The 16,571-nt window shown below is 41.6% G+C and overlaps 2 protein-coding genes across 5 annotated transcripts in view; one reads left to right on the plus strand and one right to left on the minus strand.

Moving 5' to 3' along the window:
• On the plus strand, nt 1-9,167 carry LOC146512472 (NACHT, LRR and PYD domains-containing protein 3-like). The gene is made up of 9 exons (XM_085169728.1): nt 1-385; nt 491-625; nt 700-759; nt 852-2,634; nt 3,368-3,529; nt 3,611-3,784; nt 3,900-4,067; nt 4,261-4,307; nt 4,398-9,167. Exons 1-9 carry the CDS (start codon nt 340-342, stop codon nt 4,916-4,918), a joined length of 3,096 nt encoding a protein of 1,031 aa, XP_085025854.1. The 5' UTR covers nt 1-339; the 3' UTR covers nt 4,919-9,167.
• The window catches only part of sec24c (SEC24 homolog C, COPII coat complex component), a 22,663-nt gene continuing 14,890 nt past the window's right edge, over nt 8,799-16,571 (minus strand). For all 4 annotated transcript variants that reach the window (XM_085169719.1, XM_085169718.1, XM_085169717.1 and 1 more), the window contains 10 exons: nt 15,486-15,602; nt 15,227-15,397; nt 15,007-15,103; nt 14,777-14,922; nt 14,031-14,169; nt 13,549-13,667; nt 13,002-13,181; nt 12,220-12,405; nt 11,959-12,048; nt 8,799-10,690 (listed from right to left, as the gene is read on the minus strand). In XM_085169719.1, the coding sequence (XP_085025845.1) occupies nt 10,550-10,690; nt 11,959-12,048; nt 12,220-12,405; nt 13,002-13,181; nt 13,549-13,667; nt 14,031-14,169; nt 14,777-14,922; nt 15,007-15,103; nt 15,227-15,397; nt 15,486-15,602 (1,386 nt within the window). In that variant the 3' untranslated portion in view covers nt 8,799-10,549. The remainder of the gene's footprint in view (nt 10,691-11,958; nt 12,049-12,219; nt 12,406-13,001; nt 13,182-13,548; nt 13,668-14,030; nt 14,170-14,776; nt 14,923-15,006; nt 15,104-15,226; nt 15,398-15,485; nt 15,603-16,571) is intronic.

Below are 16,571 nucleotides of genomic sequence, written 5' to 3' on the forward strand. Positions count from 1 at the left end.
GTTTAAGAAGGCAGACTGTCTGTGCATGCAAGAAACCATACTTCCTGTTTTTCTCAGGAAGTAACCTTCTCCTTTAATACCATCTGCCAGTGTGTTATTTAAGTGGCAGTTTCACTTTAGTAAGCAGCCATGCATTCGTCTTCTGGTCTGTTAGATTTAATGGTGTCTTAGCAGATTTGTAACAGTAAAAAATAGGGTTTGTTTAATGTATTTATTGACCATCTAGTTGACTGTTTGGAAGCAAATATCTTCAGTGAACAGTCAGAGATGATAAAGACTGAGGACAAGGAGTATTCCCTGACAGAAACTACATGAGGATTAAAGTACTGTAAAAAGAAAATGGACCAATCAATCGTTAGTGATAAAACAGATGATGTCTCTGAAGGTAAGTGTAATTTTTTTTGAATGTAAGACAACAAAAAGATAATCTGAAAAGCACCAGCAACCATTTTTCTTCAGTGATCTCTTATTAGCTTTCTCTCCGAGTCAGTTCCCCTTATTCAGGCTGCGGTTCATCACTTCCAGCCAAACTACACTGCACAGAGTGGTGGCAACGTGGTCGCTCCTTCCATAATTGGTTCAAATGTTGGCAACATAAACATCAATATTTTCTCAGCAACGCAAGGTAGATACATGTAGATTCACGCAGTTAAGTGAATGCGGCGTTTGGTCTCTTCTGATCTTTGTGTTGTTTTGCAGAGTGTAAAGAGGACCTCAACAATGACCATACAGACAGCTGTGGTGCTCTGCCGCCTGAAAGTGAGTGCTTCTCAATTATTTAATTAATTATTTAAGCACAAAAATGTTACATTAAAAAAGTAAACCATTTAAATAAATGTTTTCTCTTTCAGTTGACAAGGTTGCAGAAAGTCAACAAAACCTGAAAGCCACTCTGAGGAGGAAGTTCAGCCACATTCTCGAGGGGCAGGCGACAGAAACAAACAAAATCTCTCTCAATAACATCTACACAGAGCTCTACGTCACCGAGGGAGGAAGCGGCGAAGTCAACAAGGAGCATGAGGTGAGACTAATCGAGACGACACCCAGGATCCATGTGGGCCAGGAAAAATCAATCCACTGCAATCACCTGTTCGCTCCTCTGCCTGAACGTGGCTGTGACATAAGGACTGTCGTCACACGGGGAGTTGCTGGCATTGGAAAAACTGTTTTGACCAATAAATTCACTCTGGACTGGGCGGAGGAGAGAGCAAATGAAAACCTAGAATTTGTATTTCCACTTTCGTTCCGAGAGCTGAACTTGATGGAGAAGAAAAACTTCAGTCTAGTGGAGCTTCTCGTTGTGCTTTTCCCTGAAATTAAAGACATAGAAATTTTCACTAATGTGAAAAAAAACATGCTCTTCATCCTCGATGGCCTGGATGAGAGTCGCCTCTCTCTGGACTTCAACAGATGTGAAATACTGTCAGATGTGACTCAAACTTCCACAATTGCCGTATTAATGACCAACCTCATTAGGGGCAGATTGCTCCCTATGGCTCTCGTGTGGATCACATCACGCCCCGTAGCTTCCAGTCAGATCCCAGCGAACTGCATTGATCTAGTGACTGAAGTTCGAGGTTTCAACAACCTGCAAAAAGATAAATACTTTAGGAGGAAAATTAGTGATAGGAACTTAGCAAACCGGGTGATAGCACATGTGAAAACCTGCAGGAGCCTTCACATCATGTGCCACATACCAATTTTCTGCTGGATGGCAGCGACTGTTTTCAAGAAAAATATGGCTACAAAAGAGAGCAAAGACACACCAAAGACTCTCACTCAAATGTACATACACTTCTTGTCCTTGTGTGAGGAGGCAATGAAGAAAAGGCTGACAGGAAGAAAAGAGTCAAATGCTGACTGTGTGAGAGCTAATCTCCTCGCTTTAGGAAAGCTGGCTTTCCAAGAACTCGAGAAAGGCCACCTGATCTTCAATGAAAGCGACCTCAAGCTGAATGGTATTGATACTGAGCAGGCATCCATGTTCTCAGGAGTCTACACACAGATCTTCCATGAGGAGATGACAGTGTGCAAGGAGAAGATGTTTTGCTTCGTGCATCTGAGTGTTCAGGAATTCTTTGCAGCGTTGTACGTCTTCCTCACGTTCCACAACGACAACGTTAACGTCCTGGTGAAGTTGTCCGTGTTACAACGCTTTCGATCCAGACGGTCTGAGCTCATCCTCTACAAAGAATCAGTGGAAAAGGCTTTGCGGAGTGAGAAAGGAGATTTTGACATGTTTCTACGCTTCCTTTTGGGGCTGTCCCTGGAGTCCAATCAGACGCTGCTGAAACATCTAATGATCAACAACCTAACAGAACAAAAGACAAGAACTGAAATCGTTAAACACATAAAGGAGAAGATCAGGTCCAGTCCATCACCAGACAGGTGCCTCAATCTCTTCCACTGTCTGAACGAGCTGAATGACCACTCCCTCGTGGAGGAAATTCAGAGCTACCTCAGCTCAGGTAGCCTTAACAGAGCCAAACTTTCACCTGCGCAGTGGGCCACACTAGTTTTTGTATTACTGACATCAGAAGAAGAGCACAGTACGTTTGAACTGGGCAACTACACCAGGTCAGAGGAGGGTCTTCTCAGGCTGCTACCTGTCGTGAAAACAGCCCAAGTAGCAAAGTAAGTAGTTTACAGTTATTAATTTCTACAGGAGAAAAAACAAAACTCCAAAAGACTGAGAAGAGTAACTCCTCAATTAATATTGGAACCCAGTGCTTTTAAGTAACATCTCCTAATCTCTTCCTACCTGGAATGACCAAATATGGGCATCTGTGCATAGCTAATATCAGCCTGTCACAAGCATAGAAAAAAGCACATTTAAAGTCGAGCTTTTAGAGGAAGCTGCAGCCTGACCTATTAGCTTGAATCTCTGTTACATATGCCCAACACATTATTTAAAGCTTTGGCCGTGTTTGGTGTGAAAACACCACAATGTTTTCTCTGTAAAGCTCGAGAGGGAAAATCCCAACTAGATCAGCAGTCTCTGAAATACTTAGACCCATCTGGCACAACAACCATTTCACTTTCAGAGTCACTTAAAACATTTTTCTTCCCTGTTCTGATGCTCGGTTTCAAATTCAGCAGAATGTCCCGACCATGCCCAGATGCATTGATTGCTGATTGGATATTTGTATTAATGAACACTTGATCAGATGACAAAAGTACCTAACAAAGAGTTAGTGAGTATATATTAAATATACATGATGTTAGGCAGTTAGCTAACATTTTGACAGTGTTTTTGCACAATATTTCAAACAGTGCTGGATAACGGACGTATTTCTAATCTGCATATATAAGGGGATTTTGCTTCCTGGGATTACTTACCATTTTCTTGCTGTTTTCCCTGTTGCAGTCTGAATGCATGCAACCTTACGTTGACCTGCTGTGAGAACCTGGCGAATGCCATCAGTTCATCCCAACTTAGAGAACTGGACTTGAGTAACAACAATCTGACAGATGTAGGACTAATGAAGCTCTCCAATGGGTTGAGGAACAGCAAAGTGGAGACGCTCAGGTTAATATTCAACATGTTTCTTATATTTTTATTTCTCAGCCAAAATGTAAGCACATGATTACAGAATTTTCCTTTGTGCAGACTGAAGAGCTGTAACCTAACAGAGCGCAGCTCCAATGACCTGGCATCATTTGTCAGCTCTGCCTCTTGCCTGCTAAAACTACTGGACCTGAGTGACAATGAGTTTCATGATTTAGGAGTTAAAAGGTTTTCTGGTGGACTGAAGAGCTCTGACTGTAAACTGGAAACCCTCAAGTGAGTGTCCTGGGTGTGAGGCTATGTACTGGTACAAAGACAGATTCAAACTGAAGTTGTTCTTGTCACTGTCATGGAGACAGCTGGATGAAATAACTTTCTGTATTTCTTGAAGTTTGTCCCTGTGCAGTGTGGGAGAAAAGGGCTGCATTTCCTTGGCATATGCTTTAAAGTCATGCCACCTGAGAGAGCTGGACATGAGCTACAACCACCCAGGGAACTCAGGGTTGAATCTTCTAACAGCTCTGAAAGAGGACCCACAATGCAGCCTGGTGAAACTCAGGTAGTGATGGTATCCACAACATCTGAAAAGTAACAGGTTATTTTAGTGCAGAAATGGTGAAGAACTGGGTGAGGTAACCATCAACCATTAGATAGTTTCTCCACCAGATAATGTCAGTATCACCAGGGTACACAACTAACATTAATTGTGATGCAAGTGTCTGAACGTATTTGTCCCTCTGTTATGATTTTAGCATAGACCAGTGTGGTGAGTTCTGGATTCAGCCAAGTCCAAAGAAATGTGAGTAACCACAAACTCCCCCCTTTCTCCTATACTCAGAAAACTGCGTGATGTAAAATATGAACTGAAATTTTAAATCTGATTCATCAGATACCATCAAACTCACCCTGGACCCAAACACAGCACATAAAGATCTTTCTCTATCCGAGGAAAACAGGAAAGCAACACGCTGGACCAAGCAGCCATATCCAGACCATCCAGAAAGGTTTGATTTCTGGCCTCAAGTGTTGTGTAGAGAAGGGCTCACAGGACGCTACTACTGGGAGATGGAGTGGACTGGTAGAGTCTTCATAGGAGTAGCCTATAGACGAATATCCAGGAAGGGAGAGACTGATGACTGCTGGTTAGGTCGAAATAACTCCTCCTGGGGCTTGAACTGCAACAAAGATGGATACAAAGCCTTGCACAAAGGCACAGGCATTACTATAACCACCAAACCCAACTCCAACAAAGTAGGAGTATTCCTGGACTGGTCAGCAGGGACGCTCTCCTTTTACATGCTCTCCTGTGGTTCCCTTGAACTCCTCCACACCTTCCACACTACCTTTGATGAGCCTGTTTACCCCGGGTTTCACCTTGGCTGGGTGGATTCAAAGGTTTATTTGTGCTAAGTATCGCCGATCTGCTTTTCTGATCTGGAGACACCTGAGAATTCTGTTTTATCTAAATGCTGGACTTCTGAGCCTGATGCCCATAATGTGATAAAAGAGCTGCAGCTAATTTCAAATTACATCAGGATTCTTTTTGGTTGCTATTAGCCATATTGGCTCTGTATGGAATGGGAATTCTGGACAGTTCAGAACTTTGGACTCAAGCTGAAACATTGTATTGTATATATTTCCATGAAATTTTTTTCTAAGTATTTCTGATCTCAATGACAGTGAGTGACAATGATACTAGTGATGTGAGCTTTTCAGATAACACCACACTGTGTGGTCTTAAAGGAACGAAACAAGGCTGACTGTGATCATTTCTGGCTAAGTACCTAGCCTGCTGTGAAGGTGCTTCTGTTATTCACTGTGATGTTTATTTAGATGACATCACGTTTAAAATGTACTTACCAGAAAAACTGAACTTTAATCTCTTTAGAGCAGGGTCTCAAACTTAAATGAGCTGTGGGCCACTGCTGGCACTGTCATCTGATGTGAAGGCCACTTGAGCACAAAAAACAAACAAACAAGAAAACACACATAAATATTTCCAAAAATGTTTTGTTTTGACATTTAAAAATAAAAATAAAAAATTCAAATATTGTATAACAACATAAAACTGCAAACACGAATACATGTTTTTTCCTCACTCTTAACTGACTGAACTACCAAATAAACAAATTGGTCCTCTCTTTCTGGACAGACATGTGGCAGCACTTCTGCTATAATTATACTTAAAACCACACTGCGTTTATGACTTTGCAGTAGTAACTCTAACCGATCTCGCAATAGCCCACACATTCCCAAACCATTATTCTGCCCAAGCTGCAGAATTAGTGGTGTTAACTGAAGCCTGTAAATGGGAAAAAGGTAAAGTAATAAAAACATAAACTTATAGTCAATATGCCTTTTCAGCAGTACATGTGTTTGCACAATAATGGGAAAATAGGAGGATGGTATATTTAAGCTTAATATGCTAGCTAAATTAGGAATTTGAGTATGTGTGCACACTACAGGAATTGATACAGTTTCACAAGAAAACCACAAAGTTGATATAGCTGCAAAAACAGCAGCACAGGAAGGCATACCTTTGACCTTCACTATGTTACGTGATTATTTTGAAACATTAGATCAGGATGTCTTATAAGAAAACAGTGCACCTAAACCCAAGAAAGACTAAAAACAGAGCAATAGAAAATGCAGAGGGAATTCTAAAACAACCAAATAGAAAACAATTCTAGCTAACATTTTATATAGATACAACACTCCAATATTGCCTCAACAGGAGGGATGGTATTTATAACAGTGTTTACTACGGATAATTATTAAATAGTCTAACACACTGATTGGTGAGCATCAGTTACAGTAGGTGACCTGGTTGGTTTTTACCTGACGACTCTGGATGAAGGCTTGTGGGGCCACCTGTCCAACAGCTAAAGCTGGGGTCATGCAATAAGAGGACGAATCCAAGCATAGCAGTAACTCTACAACAGATTGGTTGAAAAAGAAAATAAATGTGCTGCAATGGCCGAATCAAAACGCAGGCCCCGTGCCTGATTGAAGTCAGGGCTCGCAAAATCGCTAGCCCGACGTCCCGGGGCTAGCGATTTTGCCAGTCGGGCTACCAAACTCTATCTCTGCCCTGCCCGTCGGGCTATCATAGGAAGGAAAAATATATGTCAGTGCTTTTGCATTCTTTCGGAAATGTAGCTGGGTAATTATGTCATTGGCATCGGTGAGCCACTGTCAATATGTGACATATGGAAATCGCCTTTGAATTTGCGCTTGTTTTTTGCTTTCACTTTGCAATTGCTCGAACTGTGTATAGAGAGCGACAGTACTGATTGGTGAGTGATGATAATTTGCGCACCAATTCCTCTGACGTCCTCTTATCAATCGTTAGCTTACTACGCAAACATGACAAGTGAAATCTCGCAGCAAGCTTAAACATGTGAGAGGTTGATCGCGCAGAGAATCGCTGAGCGTTATGTGAGTGCGTGTGTAAAAGCAGCAGGATATATATTTTAGTTCTGCTGAGCCAAATAAGACAGGTCAGGGTGAAGAAGTGACAGCCAAAGAAAAGCTTACCACAAAACGGAAAAGTTATGACAAATCAGACTATAAGGCAAAAAGAAAGTGCAGCTTTATGGTTTCGTGGACAAAAGAATTTCTGTGGCTGCACATAAGTGGTCCGCAGGTGCGCATTCGCTGTCAAAATAAAAAACGCGCACAAGATAAGAAGTTGCAACGCGTGTTTGCGTACATGGGATTTTGTGGAGGAGGACAGACATTTGTTTAGAACTCTTAAAGATGTCGAAGAAGCTCCTTTAAGTAATTACTTTGGTGTTCCTCCACCTCCAAAGAAATGTCAGAAGGAGTCCGAACCGCAAAAGAAGCGCGTATTCTCGGAAAAGTGGTTGCAGGAGGTTAGCTGGCTTCAAACAAATGATGAGCGCACAGAGATGTGGTGCAGAATGTGCCGTGAAAATCCCACTCTAGCGGACAAAAACAGTGCCTTTTATGTGGACGCAAACGCGCGTTGCAACTTCTTATCTGGTGCGCGTCTTTTATTTTAACAGCGAATGCGCACATGCGGACCACTTATGTGCACCCGTGTAAATAACATAATGTTCTGCCGGGTGTGTTGTTGGTTTTCCCTCGATTTCTGAGTCGACAAGCGCCTTTGTTACTGGGACCAGTCATTTTAAGAAAGGCCCCCATTAGAACCCATGAGAAATGCAAGAAATACATTATTGCTCAGTCTGCAATATATTTCCCAGAACAAACACCAATTGCAAATAACATACTAAAAATAAACCTGAAAATCAGTTTAGAACAGCGTACTATGTTGCAAAGAGTGAACTACCACTGGCAAAATTTAGCAGTCTTTGCAAACTTCAAAAAGCAAATGGCCTCGATCTTGGTTCCACTTGCTACCCGTGACTTCAGTGGAAATTTCAAATTCAGTATCTGACACAGACTGATTCATGTTCTACACAGTTCTTACAAGTTCATAGAAATTTCTGTTCAATTAGAACCAAGTATTTGAGTTGATGATTGTAATTTTTATACAATGTTGTAATTTGTGTTTCAACTATTTTTTGATTAATGTTTTGTTTCCGTTACAATATTATACTTTAATGTATAATATTGTAACGGAAACAAAACAGGAAACAAAACATCAATCAAAAAATTGCTCTCTTTTTTATTCGGGCTACTTAAATTTATTTTGGGCTACAAAAAACTGAAGAGTCTCTGCCCAAAGGGCTACCAGGGATTTTGAAATTTTGCGAGCCCTGGAAGTACAGTGGCTGCAAACTTCAATGAACTCAAGTAATGCAGTAAAGAGGGACCAGACTCCTTCACAACGATGTGAGACGGATAAAGTGGCAAGAAAACTTCAAGCACATGATATCGCAGGCAGCCTCAGATAGACTAGCTACCTGCAGACTTAATCGTTTGGGATCATGATAAATATCTGCTCAGATATTAGCGCTATCAGATAAAACAGACATCATTAAAAATAATCGTTTCATGAGGTTTTCAGTTAGTACAGCAGTCCTGATAAAATGCTGAGTTAGGCAATATACAGGAAAGTGTAATTTTTCAATGCTAAACTTACACTTCCTTAGACTATTAAAATTTTTGTGGATCCAGAAACTGAGAAGTGAAACCATGCGGAAAAATGCAGACCCGTCATAAATGTATTATATTGTTAAAAAGAGGAAGTGACAATGTTTTGGAATTTTGGTTTTTTTCCCACAAAGTGATGGATAAGTAAGACTCTCTTCAGCGATAACACAAGAATAAAAAAACAACAACGTTTCACTTTAAACAATCATTTTATTAGCAGTCCCAAGAGGCAATGAAAAAAAAGAATAAAAGGAACAGAAATTAAGATTACAGTCAAGACGGCGGGTCAATCGAAGTCAGTGAACATAAAGACGGAACAGAGGGCTGCACACACACACAGAGCACAAAGTCACGTCGTTATAAAAGGAACAAAGTGATAAATGAAGACCGAGTTTAACCTCACGGGTGGTGTGTGTGTGTGTGTTGGCTGATCCCTCTGTTCCTCAGGAGAAATTCACCAGGACCGACCCCACATTCACACAATCGCACACCTCACATTCACGCAGACATATCGAGAAAAGAAAAAGGAAAAAAAAAGAGAAAAGCCACGTCTTCCTCTCCTCAGTAAAAGCCATGATTTTATATTTAGGCTATTTGTGACACAAATCAACCATCAACAAACCACAGCCGTTCAGGCAGGCCTTTAAAATCATTTTTCTATTAATTCTGTACAGATTATATATTTTATTTACACACTGAACAGCTTGTCAACTTCTCAGTGTGGAGGCAACCCAAAACTTTGCAAACATTCACTGGTGTTCACACGTCTGCTGCCGCTCTGTGCTCATCTCTGCCTGCTTTCATACAAACCCGGACATCAACGCCTTCGGTTAATATAAAGTCTGCAGCACTACTCGCCTTCAACAATCGCCCAACAAACAAAGCAATCGGGAGCACGTTTCCCCTCACTGTGACGCTTAAAATAATAGATTCACACACCTCATTCATTTCCCCTTCAGTTTGTCTCTGGCTTTTCTCAGTGCTGCATAGACCTGGAAATAATGAGAGCTTCCTCTCATGACAGTCTCGAGAGACAGATGCTCGCCCCGGTGAGCGAAACTCAACTGACGCTGATTGAAACCAATCTGAATTGCCGATTACTGTAGCGATTCAGCAGTCACAGAAATTACATGCACTTTTATTTTCAGTGCTTCCTGTTGGTAAGATCACATCAGACTCCAGTTTGAGTTGTTAATCTAGGGTTTAAAGTCAGATGCTCGCACCTGGAGACACAGCAGGAGATTTAAAAAACAAAACAAAACTGGGCAATGGGTCACTAATCCTCTCACATCTGGAAACACACACTCACACATTACGGATGATTGGAGCAGCATGGGAACAGAAGGGGAGGAAGGGGGTACTAAGGCCATGATTATAGTGGATGAGAGACAGAAAGAACAGCATTTATTCAATTCCCTATGTCCTTCACTGTAATGGGATTTAGTCATATAAAAAGTGTTTTCTATCCAAGAGTCATTCATGCACCCAAACAGCCTTTCAGTGCTTTTAATACAGACATTACACCAACTACAACCGGCATCCGCCTTCTCTGTCAGTTTGTTGCATACATAATTGTTCATTTTTGTATGTACATTACTCTTCCTCATAAGTTATTTCGCTCCTGCTGCTGTGGAGCAGCAGATTTGAGGCAGAGTAAAGCTTTATTAACATCAGATCCCCCCTATGTCTCTCTCTCTCTCTCTCTCACTCACTCACACACAGATACACACTCGCACTGTCACGCACACATGTGATCTACCAGCTGGTCTCTGGTGCTCAGCTGACAGACAGTAAGGGAAGCTTTAGTTTATTAGGCTTTTAAAAAAAAAAGGAAAGGAAAAAAGATCAAGCGCTTTCTTTCACATGGAAAGGTGACTGGGATGGATCTGTGTGGTGGTGGTGGTGGTAGTAGTGGTGGGGGCTCATACAGGTGAAGGTGGGAATTTGCGATGGGGGGGCCTAGCTGAGAAGCTGGCGGATCTCCTTGTGCATGTGACACAGGAAGTCTACGTATGACGCTCCCCCGCTGGCGCTCTTGTCTTCGACCAGGAAGTGTCTGAATATCAGCTCGGCCCTGTCTTCCTGCTTCACCACCATCAGCTGCAAAATGACAGAGAAAGGTGTGTGAGAAAGAGGAGGCAGACTTGATACAAAACGTGCCCATAAAAAATTAAATTAAATCACGTATTGAGCATCCAGCTCACAATTATTGCAATAAGACGAACATAAAAGTGTATTTAAAAAAAATCAAAACATCTCCTAAAACTTACATCATGAAATTAAAAAGAAAATTGAGTTTGAGATTTTCCGTTTTAATATTCACTTAAATGTTTCATCAATTATCAAAAATAGCTGCCTTTTAATTCTTTGTTTATCTCCTAACTTTCCAATTAGGACCAAACACTAGGTTAGATACACATATGGGGAAGTCTGTGTTACAGAAGTTAGAAAAAGACATTTATCCACCTAAATAACTGGACTGACCCACCCAAAGCAGCAGACAGTGCACAAAAGAACTGAAGAAGAGAGTGCGCGCAGGGTGGAGTGAGTGGAGACAAGGGTTGGGAGTGATTTGTGACAAAAGGATAGCACAAAGAGCGAAAAGAAAGGTTTACGAGATGGTCTCGAGACAGTTCAGGTTGAGCATTTTGGAGACAAAGTTTGAGGCAAGGCTGTGATGGTTTTAACATGTGCAGAGGAAAGATGGTGAATATATTGGTGCTGCTGGGCAAGAAGAAAAGTGGAAGACCACAGAGGACATTAATGGATGCAGTAGTGGTGCAGAGTGGTGGTGTGACAGAGGAGGATAATAGGGATAGGGTAAGATGGAGGCAACTTGAAGAAGAAGATGAAAAATCTATTTCTCAACAGAGGTAGCATGCAAATTGTTTAAAGTGCACCTGTTGCACATTTTCTTATTTTCTGTCATATAGACATTGTTACAGTGGTGGATTCTCATATTAACATGGCCAGAGTTTCCAATAATGACGTCAATAGATGTAAAAATAACTCCTGTTGACCAAAAGCTCAGGTTTCAAGCTGCCTTAAATTCTCAGTTTAGACAGTTTGTTTTATGTTTTTGGACCTGAATGATGCCACAGAGATGATATTCTTAAACAGTCTTCTCAGTCACGCAGCACAGAAACTCCACTCAGCTGCTTTTCAAACCTTCTGTTTAGGAGCAGCAGCCAATCAGGGAAAAGCAGGCTTAAAAGGAGAGGAGTTAAAAATGGCCTGTGGGGTAGCACTAAGGGCCAGTATAAGCGAGATAAGGATTATTTTGAACTATGAATCATGCAACGCTGCCCAAACCATAACAGGCTCCTTTTCAGAAACATTATGGGGTAAAAAAGGAAGAGAAAACTTGCCTTCATGTATCGTGATCGCTGTGCTCTGAAAGAATAAATAAGCTCTCTGAGAGCCTGAGAGATGGGGTTGTCAAGAACAGGCAGACTTGTCTGAAACAAAAAGCAGAAACATTCAGAAAATATATTATACTTTAAACCATTACAATACAGGAAACAACTGTAATATCACTATTATAAAACTGTTTATGTTGTGGTAAAATTCACATTAAACATTCAGGATGACTGATTTTGTGAGCCTTTCATTAGAACTCTCTTCAATACCACGTTTGAGTCGATCTGGCTGAAGCTCGGCGTGCCAAAGATGTTAAGCAGCAGCTCCTGCTGAACGCTGGCTCCCACCCACAGGAAAAGGTGGAGCCCGGTCTCCAGCAGGTAAACTCCTCCTTTTGACAACCTTTCCTCAGAGTCCCTCACTGCCACCGGCAACGAACTGCTTTCCAATTTCATCTGGAAGATGAACAAAAAAAATTAGATGCTACTGTCTGGTGGCATTTCAGCCTGCTGATCAGGTGGTAGATTTAGTTCAAGCAATTTACATTTTTCCACCAAACAGAAATAATTTGATTTGAATTGTATTTCTGGGGCTTTTTAACATATCACACACCACCATGGATGCAGTGTTCAGCATCTTGCCAAGAACACCTCAATTCTTTACGTCCTGAGCCACAGCTACCTCAGAGTGGTCACATGTTACAGAATTTGGGTTTTTCTGATGATCTGAATCCTGTATTCATACACTATTTAGCCACAGACCTCACTAAAATTTTAATATTTAAACTAATGATACCAGACAGATATCAAAGCCAATATAGTCAAAATTCAATTTTACTGTGTGCTCTTTGAGAGCATCACTGTATTCATTTGTTTGCATTTGGCTTCATAAAACAGGCTGTTGCACTGACCAAGTGAGCAGCATCAGAGTGGCCATATCATATATGAACTTATTTCTAGTGTTACCCCCAGTTTTAGACTTTTGTGGCCAAAGCATCCAGCCGAGAACGTGAACAGATTAGATCTTTGGGGGTTTTTGTCTGCGGTCTCACCACTGGCAGCAGGCGGGGGTAGAAGAAGACGTGACTCTCTGCAACATCCATGCAGCTGACCAGCTGTCTAAGGTAAGCTCGGTCATCCAATGAAACGTCGGCTCCAGGTAGCAGCACATCACTCTTCAGCACGCAGTTCAGATATACTGGAAGCAACTTCATACACTCTGGGAGAATCAACTGGGGAACGAAGAAAACGAAACAAAAACCCACTGTCATCAATTCAAACGCCTAATGACGAGTAAATATGCTGAATCAGTTTATGAGAAAGGCAGGTTTTTGTGGGTTTGATATGAAACGGATATAGATTATAGCGAGGATAGGGATTCATTTGATTCATTTGTATTTTAGCTTCCATTATTCATCTGTTGTTTTATCCATAAAAAGCGTCATGAAAGCAGTGATTACAATCATCATCTTGTGTTTCGTTTGAGTGCAGTGTAGTTTTTAAACATTCAGTTCTGAGTCTCTCTGTGAACCGTGTGTGGCCTTGGTGGATGTGAAAGTTGACCTCCTGAGAGTATGCATGTGGATGCTTTCACAGTACCTGACCAGCAGATGAGGGACTTGCACAGTTCTTCCTGTAGCACGCCAGAATCTGAGCACACTGGTTCACAAGAGTTTCTCTCACTGCCTTAGTGGGGTTGCTGAGAACGCCACGGAAAGCTGGAAGAAACCAAAAACACACGCACTCATTTATCACCTGCTATGGTGCATTACACTGACATCTAAATGAAATTAACTGCAACCACTTTTCTCTCGGATTTCTAACATTTACCGTCTTTGCTTTCCTTCAGTCAGTGACCTTAGAAAGTTGCACAGATGTTGATAACAGTAAGCTCTCAAGAGGAGCTACAGCTTACTACTGTTAGGCAATTTGCAGCTCCGCAGGAGCAGCTCAGCACTGTTTGGTATTATTTTTAGAAAATGTTATTCATTCAATTCTCCACTCACACCTCGTTAGAGAACACTGGAGAGAGAGAGAGAGCATTTAAGGAGTTCACACTCCTCCACAGCACAAAAACTCACCGTATTTGGAGAAGTAGTTGATGATTGTGTCCGTCTCACAGTTGCGGTACAGGTCAGCCAGCTGAGAGCAGCAGTTCACGGCCATGTTGTGGACGCGGAGACGCCTCTGGCCGCTGCAGCTGGTGTACAGCACGGCACACTGCGAGGAAACAGGTTTTATTAGAATGAACAGAGACACAAAACCTTTCATACTTCAGCAAAGCTGTGCGACTTACGTTGCCTCTTCTTGAAACCACTTAAACGTAACCACAATCACCAGTCCTCCACATCAAACGAGTATATTTGGCAACTTTCTATATTACCTTTATCTGAACATTAATTTCTAAACAGCTAGCCTCAGTCTTTCCCATCCTTGATCTAGAGGACAAGCCCTTGTTCTATTCTGCAGATCCACTTAGAGTTTGAGGGCGATGTTAACCAGTACCACCTGTAGCAGGTGGAGAACTGGTTCAACGAGAGCTCACCAAGGCTGCAGAACAGAATAAAGACTGCTGCCGACAGCTGCAGTGCATGACATTTATCCTGGAGTTCACTGAGATAACTCACAGGAGAGCAAGCGAACTGTACTCGCCCCTTTTTAAATAAAATATCTGCAGAGGAGAACTCGATCCATCTGACATAAACACAGTGTGATGCCAGATGCTTTACTAAATCATCGTTGCTGCCATTTGTAAGAACTTTAAACCCTTTGAAAAGCCTGGTTTGTTTACACTCTCCTTTGAGGATTTTGTTACAAGCATGCACACCTGCATGAGCGCCCCCGTCTCCTCGCTGAGCTTGTCATCGTGTTTGAACTCAACAGTGATGGCCTTGTCACAGTCGAGACCTGCCAGCTCCACATCTGTGGTGTTACTCATATAAAAGGAGCCGAAGAAGTCTGTTGCTCGGATGCCTGAGGGGAGGGAAATTAAAGTCAGCTGTTACATGCTACATCTATAGATTTTTTTTTGTTCGTTTTGAAGTGCTGAAGTCTCACCTGTGCTGGTTCGCACCCTCATAACAGCATCAAACCCAACTAGTTTCTGAACGTCTCGTCTGAGGTCGTTTAAGAATCGCTCCTGATCCGACTGAGCCTGCAATAAAGAAAGCACATAGTTATACAATCCAGCTGGTGCTGAATGTAGAACATTGAAACAAAACTCTCATGCTATCTATTGGAGTGAAACTGAAGGAGGAGCAGAACGACTTTTGCTCACCTGGAAGTAGGTGTATTTATAGACTGAACCTCCAGTGGAGACGGGAACCACGTCTAATGTGGCAACATCCACATACTGGTTGGGGAAGAGGAAAAGATCCACACAACAGCCCTGGGCTACACACTCCTTAGCCAGAGAGCTGTAGAAACCCACCTGAGGCTGAAATAGCGACTGTGGACGACAAGAAAGGAAAGGGAGTGAGTGCGAAATAACACAAGAAGTTGACCTGCTAGAATATAAAGTCATGTCTCATGCTTACCTTCTCCTTGTCTGTTCCAATCAGTTTCTTGTCTTCTCTGTTTTTTAGTTTTCCTGGGGCCTCCGCGATGGGCAAAGAGGTGTGAAACACAAACAGCTTCCCAGCACAGTCAGCAGCCTGTGGGGAGAGAAGACACAGGTCATCAGACTGTGACTCAGATAAATGGCACTGGAGCACCACCTACTGCTTTTCTGTGTCAGAAGCTGTCATTAGGAAAACGTTTCAAAAAGTGCATAAGCTAAAGGGCTCCACAAAGCTGCAGTATAAGATAAACAAGGTTTATTTTGAACAGTAAACACAAAGCTACTCTAGAAGAGTCCAAAAATAAAAATATGGAACTGGAAATAAGTGTAACAGGCCCCTCTTTTAAGATCGATTTAGTCATTAAAAACTAAATATACACAAATGTTTTGTTTCAAAGCTGCCCATCGTTGTAGCTTTAACCCTCTGGGATCAACGTACGCGACGGTGCTTCCAAATCACATGACCTATTTAAGAAGACACAGCAACAAGATACAGTCTCCATTTCAACTTGTGTTGAAAGTACCGACTTCAAATTATATAGCAGTTTTTAAATTGTGTCGATAGACTACATAAAACCAGAGTTTGACACAGCGAGCGAAAGAAACACCTGCTTTCAGGCCTGTGGTGTTCTCCTGTCTTGTAGTGGACAGAAACTATTTTTTTGGAGCGGCACAAATAAATTGTGTGCCTTCTTATTTGATGCAGAAGGTCTGTTTGTTCTGTAAAAATTATAAGAGGTTATATAAAACACGCCTGAGGCCTTGGCTGCATTTTTATGTAAATAGTTGCATATAATTTTGTTGTCGCATAGTCGTGCATAGATTTTTAAAATGTACAATTTATATTTGCATTTAAAGTTATTAAAATGATTAGATAAGATAACCTTTATTAGTCCCACAGAAGGGAAATTAGCTAAATATGTTTGTGGTTTTTACAGAAAAATATAACTTTTTCTACTTTTTGATCAATTGTGTTAATACAGTAAGTGAAAATGAAAACATAACTGGAAATTCAGACATGTGAGGTTGTGCTGAAAAGAATGATACCAAACAAGGCAACGTA

This window comes from Neolamprologus multifasciatus, chromosome 8, assembly GCF_963576455.1.
Source record: "Neolamprologus multifasciatus chromosome 8, fNeoMul1.2, whole genome shotgun sequence".
Classification (NCBI taxonomy): Eukaryota; Metazoa; Chordata; class Actinopteri; order Cichliformes; family Cichlidae; genus Neolamprologus; species Neolamprologus multifasciatus.

Coding starts and splice junctions, on each gene's coding strand:
- LOC146512472 (XM_085169728.1), top strand. CDS start 340: ATGGACCAATCAATCGTTAGTGATAAAACAGATGATGTCTCTGAAG. Junction 760..851: donor TGGTGCTCTGCCGCCTGAAA/GTGAGTGCTTCT, acceptor TTTCTCTTTCAG/TTGACAAGGTTGCAGAAAGT. Junction 4,308..4,397: donor TCAGCCAAGTCCAAAGAAAT/GTGAGTAACCAC, acceptor CTGATTCATCAG/ATACCATCAAACTCACCCTG.